At 33.8% G+C, this 12,688-nt stretch overlaps 1 protein-coding gene across 5 annotated transcripts; it reads right to left on the minus strand.

Moving 5' to 3' along the window:
* Nucleotides 1-898: 898 nt before the first annotated feature.
* On the minus strand, nt 899-12,037 carry LOC120067121. Of its 5 annotated transcripts, none has more exons than XR_005478930.1 (2): nt 1,149-2,745; nt 899-1,045 (listed from the first exon to the last, which is right to left on the minus strand). XR_005478930.1 is itself a non-coding variant. In XM_039018547.1 (2 exons), the coding sequence occupies exons 1-2, from the start codon at nt 11,818-11,820 to the stop codon at nt 1,040-1,042; spliced, it is 855 nt and encodes a 284-aa protein (XP_038874475.1). In that variant the 5' UTR covers nt 11,821-12,032; the 3' UTR covers nt 1,025-1,039. The 5 variants fall into 5 exon arrangements, 4 of the variants coding, with proteins under 4 accessions (XP_038874475.1, XP_038874472.1, XP_038874474.1 ...); XM_039018547.1 differs by lacking the exon at nt 1,149-2,745 and adding an exon at nt 10,972-12,032 and having other exon boundaries at nt 1,025-1,045; XM_039018544.1 differs by lacking the exons at nt 899-1,045; nt 1,149-2,745 and adding exons at nt 3,772-4,479; nt 10,972-12,037.
* Between the last annotated feature and the right edge of the window lie 651 nt (nt 12,038-12,688).

A 12,688-nucleotide genomic window follows, 5' to 3' on the forward strand; every position in this document is an offset into this window, starting at 1 on the left:
CTCGGTTTACGATCCCTCCATAACTCAAATGGTGTCTCAAAAACACTCTTTGAGGGAACATTGTTTAATATGTGGACTGCAATCTCTACTGCATACCCTCAAAACGAGTTAGGCAATTGAGCATAGCTCATTATAGAAAAAATTATATCTAATAAGGTTCTAATTCTCCTTTCTGATACACCGCTCTGCTGAGCTATACCAGGTGTTGAAAGTTGAGATTGAATTCCATGTTCTATCATATAGTCTTGAAATTCTAAATTAATGTACTCTCCACCCCGATCGGATCGAAGAGTTTTAATTTTTTTACCTAATAGGTTTTCAACTTCAACCTTATACTCTTTGAACTTTTCAAAGGTTTCAGACTTATGTTATATTAGGTATAAGTAACTATACCTCAAATAATCATCTATGAAAGAAATGAAGTATTCGTACCCTCTTTTAGTCTTTACGTTCATTAGATCATAAAGATCCGAATGTATGAACTCTAAGGGCTCTTTGGCTCTATAACATTTTCCACTAAAAGATCTTTTAGTCATTTTTCCTTCGAGACAGGATTCACATGGAGGTAGTGAATCATCTTCTAAGTTGCTTAGAAGTACATTCTTTACCAATCTTCCGATCCTATCGAGATTTATGTGACCTAATCTCAAATGCCAAAGATACGTATCATTGTTACTTGGAGAAATTCTTCGCCTTTTTGTTCGAGTATTTGCAGTTTTAAACATCTCATGATTTAAAGGTGCTTTTGATTCAGTTGGTCTTAACACATATAAGTTTTCTTCTAGTTTAGTTGAACAAATAGTCATACCATTTTTCATAATGAACGCTTCATTAGAAGAAAAAGAAACAGAGTACGATTGTTTAATTAAACAGGAAATAAAAACAAGGTTGCTTTTCATTTTGGGAATAATGTATAATTTTTCTAAAAAAAAATCTACTTCTAAAAAACAACTTAGCATCTCCCACTACACAAGCTGAAATGGCGTCTCCTGTTCCAACCTTGAGTATCATTTCACCCTCTTCGAGCTGCTGGAAGGAATTATCCCTATAAAGAAGAACAAATGTGATTAGTGGCTCCTAGATCAAGTATCAGGCATCAGGGTAATTTTTCACTAAACAAGTTTCCAGAACTAGTAAATCATATTTACCTTCCTTCTCTTTCTTCTTCTCAGCAAGGTACTTGGGGCAATTGTGTTTCCAGTGACCATCCACATTACAATGGAAGCATTTTCCCTTGTCAGCCTTAGCCTTGCCCTTGCCTTTCCCAGTAGTGGGAGCCTTCCCCTTCCTCCTTTCTTTTTCTAGATTTTCTTAGAATCAAAGGATGAAGGAACAAACTTAGTTACTGAGTATGAACCCTTATGGAACTTTTTGGAATGGGCAACATTTGCCTCTCCTTCTACTAGTCCCTTACCTTTCATAAGGGACTGAAAAGTCGGTAACTCATTAAGAAGGGTAGTCAGAGTATACTATATTTTTTTCATAACTGCATTGCTGCGAAATTAAAGAAAACTCTTCAGAAGAGATTCTAAAATAAAGGACACTTGACTCTTCTCGTCGATGACCATACCATTCATTTCGGCAACATTAAACTAGACCATTAGGACAAGAACATGTTCTCTCACTGATTGGCTTTTCTTCATGCCCACATTGTAAATGTACTTAAGGGCCTCATGCCAAATCTGAATGGACGATTGTCCAAACATCTCCTGGAGGAACTCCATAATCTGACACACAGACATCATGGCCTCATGCTTTTTGGTAAGAACTTCAGACAAACTTGCTAAGATGTAGACTCGAGCCTTGTCATTGGCCTTCGTCCAATAGTCATAAGCATCCTTCAACGCTTGGGATGCATTTCGAGCGGGGACTAGAGGTCATTCTTCCATCAACATAAACCGTAGATCATCAATAACTAGAATTGTATTTATGTTAGATTTCCACTGTCACATAGTTTTCACTGGTTAATTTTTTGTTTTTAAGCAAAGATATGAATGTGGAAAACATGTTGAAACATATAATAATCAATTGACCGTATTAGTTATATTTGTCATAACCCATTACATAATTATCCAATTAATTTAACAAAAATGCATGTAATCATAGAACCCTAATCGATTTTGATTTTAATTTTTGCAACGATATTTCAAAGGTTTAGAGCAATAGCCACTAAAGGGTGATCAGCTACTCCTCCCTTAAATCAAGATAATCTCAGCCAATTACTAATACCAGAATAACTCTTATTCCTATAGTTTTTAGCTACCGTTGTTTTGATCTAGAATTCATTAACTAGCTTAATTCATCTCGTAAGTATGACCCTCTCATTTTCAGATCCCAAAAGTACACTTCAACAGGCTACCAAAAGAAAATACAATTGTTGAAGATTAACCTAAGAAACACTATTCATTACTAGAGTTTGCATTGTTCTGACTCCTATGATCAGGTCATTCGAAGGGATGGTCGCTCCAGAATGACACGCAGGCGGACTATAGGAATCTCACGGTGCAACCTAATGGAGGAGACTATAGGATATGTTGACACGTTTCCCTTTCCTACTTACTACGAACAATTTCCCTATTCACCTTGCTATTGACTCATGTAAATACTTTCGAAGGGAGACATCACCCAAGGTAGCACGAAACCAAGTATGGATCTTAAGGTGTGAATTCTTAGGGATGTGAGAGCTGAAATCTGATATATCACATATACCAATTTCCTCCCACTAACGTATTCTAATATTTTAAGGATTTTATTATACTTAGTTAAAACCCGACTAATGAATTTATCTAAGTCCTTTTAATTTGCTCAATATAACATTTATATTGAATGATTTACCAATACTTGATTTCATTTATTAAACTCTTTAATAAAATCAATCATTTAATGCATGTTTATAAAATATTTGCCCAATTCACCTTCCAGGTCAATTCCCAGGTGGAGGTGTTCTGTTTTCGTTAGCTTAAATACTCCCTTCTAGACAGAATGTTCCTTAGACAAAGGTTCCTTATAGGTAATTATTTTATAAATTTAATCTTTTGAATAAATTCATTTGAATCCTATTAAAACAAATTAAAAAGATTAACTTATTCATAATCCCATTAGAAATAACATAAGTCTTGGTTGATCAATTTTAAACTATTTAAAATTAATTTGAACCTATGTTTACATGTAGCTCTTGATTACAAATTTTAATCTATCTCATTAAAATTATAACACTTATATTTTAATGCTTTATTAAAACCTATAAAATTTGCATCTAATGATATTGATTAAATACAACAATTATATTTATCTAAGTAATGTCATGCTCAATGTAAATTTCATTTTCATTTGATAAATATAACACATATAAATCATACATGAAAAACAAGCATTCACATACATCATTCCACTATTTATTATAACAATTTTAATATATAGCATGATGCATGGACATGCTTAGTGTAATTATACATCATTATAACATTAACACTTATATCATGATGCATGAACATGCTAATTTAATCATGCATCCAAACCCTTATATTTAATAATGATGCATGTAAATGTTTATCCTAAGGTGGGTATTTTTGAATCTATATGACATACAATATGTAATATGAATTCAAATATTAATCAAAACATACATCCAATGCATAATTAAATTAATTTAAACAGCAAAAAAATTAGACCGATTTTGGCACCCTAATGCAAAATTAATTAATTAAATTAATATAAATATTATATCAACTTAATTAATTAATATTAATCAATAAATACAAAAACAAAACTAAGTCAAAAAAAGGACTTCAGCTACTGTCTTCTCTCGCGCGTGCACTGCTAGGACTCTGCCAAACTTCGGAGTGTTGCAACACTACGAATCCGATTTGTTTCGCCTCGCCTTTCAGCGTTGCAACGTTGTGATAGCAGCGTCGTGACGCTGAATGGTAGAATGCTTATGTTCTGCTTGTTTTCGTCTCCGAACTTGCCTCGAACACCTCCATTTCTTCTAATCTCTTCAGCAACCATTGCTCTTTCAATCGACACGGACTTACAGGCTCGAAGCAAGAATTAAAATGTCCAAAAAGTACAATGGACTCTTATATTTTAATTATATTAAAAGTAATCTAGGTGCCAAAATTGAAAACCTCTAATCTGGCAAACCTTTATTCAAAATGCAAATTTAATAACCCACCTCTAAACTGATTTTTGTTTTGAAAAATACGAAGAACAAAGATGCAATAAATTGGCTCTGATACCAATTGAAGGGATTGGATCCCGGAACAGAAACATTGTGAATGACTTGCATCCCGCAAATTGGTTTTTACATAAACAAAAATAGTAAACTAAAATAGAATAAATGCAGAACAAACATGTAAATAACATGTCGTAGGGAAAGGATAGAACCATGTAGATTCCCAAGCTCCTCCAACGATCCTCTCGATGTTCCAACGAACGACTCCTCCAACGATCTTGAACACAAACCTTTCCTCGAACAATCTTGAACATGACCACGAGAGTAACTTTGTTATTCTCAAAGATTCCAATAGAAAGATAGGTGGTATCCAACTATTGGAAGAGGGTGAGAAGGAAAACTTTTTGGGAGAGTAAAGATGATTTCTTTTGTGGCTTAGTAAAATTGCACAATGAATGCTTCGAATTCTATTGTATTCTGTGTGTGTCCCAAAAAGGTCATAGAGAAGACTTGATATAGAAAAGGGTCAACCTGTTCTCCTAGTCTATTTCCAATTTTCCCTTGTGCACATATTTAATTAATTGATACAATTAATTAAATAACTATTTATACATTAAATCCAATTTAACGTGTATATACATACATACATATATATATACATACATACATATATNTATATATATATAATTATCATAAACATCATATGTATATATGCAACACCTCTCTATTAATTAATTAATTCTTTATGAATTTAATTCACTTGAATTAATTATTTGAATCTCATTCAAATGTTACTTTCCAACTTAATTTGAATTATAGATCAATCCATAATCAATTACATCTTGTATTATTATGTTCGCGGCTCTCACTTGGTCCTATTTCCAAAATAGTAGGCATATTGAGTCGGAAAACTAGCCACCCTCACTCATACAAATCAAAGGACAATCCTTCGTGAACAGAAGTTCATAATATACTCAAGATTAAGACTAAGTTGCCTAAGTCAATAGGATCCTAACTAGTTAATGATTTTACATCTAGTGGTTACTATTTCACAGTGGCGGTCTTATGCAAGCTCATTTCATAGGATATCCTCACTCGTGTGTCACCTACACAAATGTGTTGGATCATTGCGTTTGTATCAAACACAAAGTGGGTCGTATCCATAGTGTGACCAAGATAAGGTACTCAGTCTTATCCTTATATTATATATATAGACCCTTTAGGTTGTATCTTGAACATTGATTCATGTATATCTCCACATACAGTTTATGACTCATAAGGCAGTCTTGGATGTTAGTTTATTGGATTTAGGATTATTAAGACAAAATAGAAAACAACACAAAAATATTTATTGAATTAACATCTATAATTCTTTATTGATGATGGTCAAGTAGCCCCCAAGCAACAAAAAGAGTTGAGTTTTGGGTTGCCACTAAAAGACAAGGTCTACCACCCCACATTACTGGTTAGTTGCTTAGGGATTTTGGGAATTTAGTTATATGTAATTGAGTCGGAAGTTGAAATTAAAATTTGTATAAACATTGAATTTGGTTGTAATAAAACAAGAGTTTAAGTTTGTCCATCATTGGGATTATAATGAGATAGAGTAAAACAAATCAAGACAGATAGTAAGTAACACAATAGGATGATATTTATTGTCCTCACACCTCCTACTAGATAAAAGAGGTAAGCTTGGGAGGGATATGACAAATAATATTAGACATATAAATAAGGGTATATTAGTCATTGAGCTTCAAATTTTGGGTTTCTATATGTAACCGCTAGACAAAAATATAAACTTTGTTAGTTCTGGACAAAAGTAAAATATATATCCCTAATACGGTCTGGTCCATTTATGTAGTTACCTCCTTAATTAATCCCAACTCTTCCTTAATAAATTGAGCACATTTCAAGTTTACTTGTGAGTTAGCCATAATTTATAACTCAGTATGCTCTCTCTTCTAAATGCCTCTTGTGAACCCAAGCTTAACAAAAGCTGGTGTTTCAACATTTTAATTTGTAATTTGATCCATAGAGTTTCAAAGGTTTTTTTTTTTTTTGTTAGTTCTCATAGTTGGGCTTAGTTGCAAACAGTTTTTTTTTTCTTTTTTTTTTGGGTATAGATGACCTAAATTTTAGATGGTTAATGTTAATTGTCCTAAGTTTTTAAAATGATGAAGGATTGATAACGTGTAGAAATACAAATTATTGTTATTTCTTAAATAAAATAATTAAGGTATAGAAATGTATTGACTTGAAAAGAATATCATGAAAAAAAATATCATCATTGAATTTAGCACATGCAAAACTAATTGTCCTGAATGTTACAATTCTAACCCCTAAAAATGTAGGAATTAGAATACAAAAAGCAGAACTTAACGAGAAAGTTTGTGCTGGAACGGTGAACGCATAAGAAGCCGGACAAACATAACAATACGGTGAAAACGAAACCATACGTTGAAAAAAAGTATGCAGCAAGAAGATGATTTAATGCATGGGTGATGACACAATGGTAAGAAGTGCATTATATGTCCAGTTAAAACGTAAATTGGAAGTTGATTTAAAAGGAATGCAGCAAAACCAATGGATTGATGACTTGAGGAAAAGCGACAGAGTAGGATATGGAATTAATTGTAAAGTATGTCAGGAAATCATTGGAGAGAGCATTGAAGGACGATCAATTGGAGCTATAAATAGTGCAAGTCTCGCACACTAAGGGGCTCTCTCTTTTTTCAGTTATGGGGAGAAATTCTTGAGTTTTCGAGTTAGTAAGAGTGGAAGACAAGGGAGAGATCTATCTTTCATTCTCCAACACAAGTGCAGTGAGCTAATCACAATAGCCAAAGGAAGCTGGAAATTGTGACTGATGACTTTGACACCTTCATTTCTCCAATCAAATTTCTTTCATCCATTTTTATTTTCTCATTCAAATTTATATTAAGACATTCACATTGTGTTTGTATTTTATTCTTAATATAAATCATGAGTTTTATCATCTCTTATGCACCTATGTGCTTGTTTTCCCCCCACAATGAATAGCTAAGTCTTTAATGGGTTGGGAAGAATAAATCAACATTCTAATGAGTTTTGCATAAGTAGAAGTTCATCTTGTTTAATGTGTGCACAATTCTATTGCTTGAATCCATCTAATCAATCGGTTCAAGTAGAAATAGCTAACTACTTGAGAGAATAAGTGGTTGTAGAAATCATTAAACACAAAAGTAATGACTTTTTTGTTCATTTAATTTAAGCATGCATCTTAGAAATAAGATTAATGTGGCTTAACCACTAAGAAGTGATGGCTTTACTTTGTTAAGTTAAAGATATGAACTGATCCTCATACATAAACTCGAGCAAATGATGATGAATCTTCTCAACCCTACATTCATCTATCAATTGTTAGTTAATTAAGACAAGCTTGCTAGACTTTTGTTGCAGGTCTATCATTAACGCATATCCACTTCTATGTTCAACACATGCCCATTTGCATCATCAACGCATTTCAATCTAATCATCACTTTCTACGCTTAACTTTGTCTGGCCTTTCAGCTTTTTATAGAAAGTCATCCATTTTAATTAGTTTAAAACACTCATAGAAAATTGACAAATATTAAAACGTAGAAATCATTCAATGACCAACATTAATTAGTTGCCATAAAAGTCTGTGTTCAATCCTGATACTCTTCAGGACACTCTAATCAAGTTTATACTTGGACTTGATTAGAAAAAATTGGTGTTTAATTTAAGATAACATGAGCAATCAATACCAACAAAATAGTCATTCTCAAAACCGAACAAGGATGATTCGCTGTCATTGTCAGAATGCACTAAGAGCATGTTTATTATTAATACTTTCCTTAGTAATTTTAGTGTGTGAAGTTAAAGTCATTCGTACAATAGTATTCCCATACACTAGGTCTCTTCCTCCCTCTCTTGTGCTCACACTCCTCCATCTCTTGTGCTTGCACTTGTGTTCACTTAATCTAATACAATAGTACTCTCACATGCTAGGACTCTTCCATCGTCACTTCTTCACACTCACACTCCTGGCTCTCTCACTCGCACTTGCCACTCTGAACCTTCATTAATGATGTGTGAGGGACAATATGAATAATTAACTCTCTTAATGTATTATGACAATGATAGAGAGTCATCTTAATTATTTTCCAAAATTGAACAAATAACATTAACCATATGAAATTGGTCATCCATATTAAAAAAGGACCTTATTTTTCAATTAAGTTCTAATGATTTGGGTTTAATTTCAATTTAGTACATATAGTTTTAAAATTTCTTATTAAAAAATAAAATAAAATAAAAAAAACCTTCCAAGTTTGTTCCATTTTCAAATTAGAGAGGAACATTGAGCAAAAAGAAAAAGTAACATAGCAAGTGACAAACGATTGTATTTTAAAAGCTTGAAAACCTAAATAAAAATTTTGAAAGTTCAAAATCAAAATAAAATAAACTTTAAAGTTCAGTGATGAATATGAATTCAAATGCTAAGTGATGGCTAACTCACATTGTGTGAAGTTTGGGTTCACAAGAATTCACGATGTTAAGTTATGGCTAACTCACAAGTTAAATTATGGCTTTTTAAATCATATTGGAAGTCAAAAGAGACCCAAGTAAATTAGAATTCAAAAAATTCAACAAATATGTATTTAGCAAATAATCCTATTTTCAAATTCCGTGTCCCAAATCGTGTAAATTTTCAAAATATTATTATATTTTCATTTTATCAATATTTTGAATGTTTAATTTTAAATTATAGATATATATTAAATAAAGATGATAACATTTAGAAATACAATAGGTCATGTTATAAACTCAATTCATTTTTTGAAAAATACATATTTAATGAATTATAAATTATATAATATTACAAAATAATAATCATATAATATTTTAAAACATAAATCATGTTCATAAAAATAATTAATAATACTTTATTCTCAATTGAATATTAATAGATAACTTCAACTAATTTAATGATTTATAATATATTATATAAAACACATTTGAAACAATTGACATTGTTTTTTAGTTTTTTGTTTTTAAAATTATGTCTATGAATACTACTTGTACTTCCAAATTTCTTCGTTTGTTATCTACTTTTTATTACTAATTTAAAACTAAGCTAAATTTTAAAAACTAAAAAAAAATTGCTTTCAAAAAGTTATTTTTGTTTTTGGAATTTGACTAAGAATTCAACCATTGTACTTGAAAAAGTTACAAATCATGGTAAGAAATGTAGATGAAATAAGTTTAAATTTAAAAATAAAAACCAAATTATTACCCAATGAGATCTAAATTAATTGTTTGATATTTTGGCAAGGATTTTGCTTAATGGGAGCCTCAACACTTCGGAAGTTTTGCAAAGGAAAAATTCGTCTACATGCCTAAGGCCGTCGGTCTACTTTCTATGTTTTAAGAATGACTAATGAGGGATCTCTCGTCCATATATTTTCTTGAGTGTTCTTATGTTCACCATTGTCGGAGGCTCTTATTTGATCTCTTCAATATTAGTTGGGTAAATGTGGCTCTAAGCCTCTAAGTGGAATTCACTTTTATGTGGCTCTGAGTGGAATTCACAAGCTTCCTTGCTTTAGGTAAATGCAATCAAGGTCTTGCTTTCTGATCTATGGTTTAAAAGAAATCAATATATCTTCTAAATTAAAGTTCTTCTCAGAGTCGAGTTGCCCGGTTTAATTCGGTCCGTTTAAAGGCTGCATCATGGTGCTTTCTCATAGACCAGGCTTCCTCTCTTTGAACCAAGAAGCCACTTCTCCTGCTCCATGTCATTGGTAGGCTTACATTGACTTCCACAAATGTGAAGTAGAGGAGCAAGCAAAACCTTTCCATAAGAGTCTTTCAAGTTCCAAGACAACCTCACTAAATATCAATGGGGACAAATGGTAACTTTCTATCCGATCTCTTAGAACTCAGGGACTGTTTGGAGGCTCAACATGAGATTGTATATCCCCACATCTTATATCATCTTAGTGTTTGGAGGCCTATTATCGTATCTCACCGATTTTAATTGTTTGTGGATCCATTTTCAGAACGCGTTTCATATCTCACCGTCATTTTCCATCCGTGTATCGTATATCATCTCAGTCTTGAACATAATCGATCAAAACTCCCCAAACATCAAAACACATCAAAACTCCCCACATTCTATATCATCTCAACGTCCCAAACAGTCCCTCAAAGACATATGTGTACAACCTCGGTTCAAGACTTCAAGTAAGGTCATCTACCAGGTAACACTGTTTTCCATATGGATACTATGGCAGAAAAAGAAGGCCTAGAATGTTGATGAATGTATATGAAGTGAATAATCCAAGTTTCCTAATGTTTCCTCAGCTTGTTAATATCCATGGGCGCCTGACTATAGACTGTATGTACTGATACACTTTTATCCAAAGTTTATTGCCTTTAAGATCTAACTGATATGAGAAGAATATCTGCTCCAATGCCAAACCATGGTCGAAAAAGGCTAGAAACCTTTATTCCCCACTACCTTCTGGTGCAACTGTGCTTGCTTACAAATTTTAAGCTTTCATTAGTATTCATGTGAAACTAGCCTTTCACCAAGTTAGATCCAATGTTAACAAACGAACGAAATAGAACAAATTGCTGCTTATGGAATTAGAAAAAGAGAAAAACTAATCATCTGTCCACTGCAATAATGATTAGGATCAGAGGGTTGGAAATGATGATGTAACATGTAAGACAGAAAGCAGTAAAGCAGTAGTATAGTGAACTCAAAAATCCACAGAATCAGGACTAACCCACTTCCAAAAATGCTTCTTGACGGACACAGCCTGGTCCGCAATGCTCGTCTCCTCAGAATTTCCGTATTCCTCCTCTTCCACAGTGCAGAACTCTCCCTCGGGTAAACCTTCCACCCAAACATCCATCGAATGCAAAACGTAACAAGCCGGCAAACCAGGGTAGGAAACCGAGTTGCGCTCCTCAATCTTCATTTTATAGGAATCTGGAACAATCCTCACAATTTGAGAACAATCGGAATCCCCAATAATGGAACCGAGCTCTTCTTTGACAGCCCGGTAGACGGCAGATTCAGGGGTCTCATTGGGCTTCATTTTCTCAGACAAGGGTCGGTTTCGATTCCGTAGGGTGCCATCAGAGAGTTGCTGGTGGGATTCAACGAGAACCCGGTGATGATTATCAAGAATTCGTAGAGAAAGGACATGAAGGGTGCGGATGGGAGGGTTGGAATCGGCAAGGGAAGTTTCTCCTTGGGAGATCTCGAGCCAGAGGTTGTGGACGTTCTTGGTACCAGGGTTTACGCCCCAAGAAGCAAAAGAATCGGAGGGGAGGCGAGGTTTAAGCCATTCGGAGAGGGATTGAGGAGAGGTGAAGGTCAAGGATAAGGATTTGGAGTTGGGAAATTGTGAGAGGGGCATGGAATTGGAGGGTATCTTGAGAAAACGGCGAGGGTTTAATTGAATAGAGAAAGCAGGAAATTTGAAGGATTTGGAGGAGGAGGAAGAAGAGAAGAAAACGAAAAGTGATAGAGCCGCAAGGAAAAAGTCAGGAAGAGCCGTAGATTTGTTGAGGTGAGCAAGATTGGAGAAGGGTTGTGGGGGTGGAACTGGAGCTGGGGCTGATGGCATATCAACGATCACGTTTGCTTTGAAACAAGACAGCTTTGAAATCGATAACCAAGTCCATACCACAATACCCAGAAGAAGAAACACAAGCAAAGCACAGGTGGGGGACGGCTTGGCCAAATCGCAATACAGACGAACTTCTGATTCAGAAGCTCAAGGAAAATAGGCCAAGATAATCTAACAAATAACTCTTTTTTTTTCTTTTTCTTTTTTTTCTTTAACACGTTTCTTTCAAAGGGTGAATATATCCTCCTCCTTTTTTTTTTTTTCCTTTCTTATCCTTATATTATCAAAACATCAAATACTATAAAAAAATTGATCAAATCTCTTCCAATATAACTGCGTCCTTTGCTAAATGACCACACATTCTCATTCATTTTTTTTTCCTTGATCTTTAGATCAATTTTTTTAGACAATTTAAAGAGTAATTCTTATAAATAGAAAAAAAAAAAAAAACAAAACAAAACAAAAGTATTTACCATCTATAACAAAAAAATTGTCAAAGGAAGAGAAGTTTTTTTTTCAAAATTCCTAAAATATCCTTTCGATTTGAAATCTGCGTGTCCTCATCTACGATTTCTTTCCCGTCGTTCTTCAGCTTCTTCTTCGACGTTCTTCGTCATCCACGTCTTCTTCCTCCGCCTTCTTCCTCATTTATGACGTCTTCTTCCTCGGTGTTCTTCTTCATCGAAGACGTTCTTCCTCGACCATGGTACAACTTCTTCCTCAATTTTTTCTTTGATTTTATGTGTGTATAGGTCTACGGTTCTTCCTCGATTCTCTTCTTTGATTTTCTGCTTGTGTCCGTCTATGGCTTCTTCCTTGTCCACAGCGTCGTGATTTCTCAACCATGCTATTTGTCTTGTGAAGT

Source organism: Benincasa hispida, chromosome 12 (assembly GCF_009727055.1).
Source record: "Benincasa hispida cultivar B227 chromosome 12, ASM972705v1, whole genome shotgun sequence".
In the NCBI taxonomy this organism is placed as follows: domain Eukaryota; kingdom Viridiplantae; phylum Streptophyta; class Magnoliopsida; order Cucurbitales; family Cucurbitaceae; genus Benincasa; species Benincasa hispida.

Excerpts from the sequence above, each read along its gene's own strand:
- LOC120067121 (XM_039018544.1), bottom strand. The coding sequence starts at position 11,820 with ATGCCATCAGCCCCAGCTCCAGTTCCACCCCCACAACCCTTCTCCAAT. Across the intron at positions 4,480-10,971 it reads AGAAGCATTTTTGGAAGTGG|ATTGTTCGAGGAAAGGTTTG; the intron begins GTTAGTCCTGAT and ends GTCATGTTCAAG.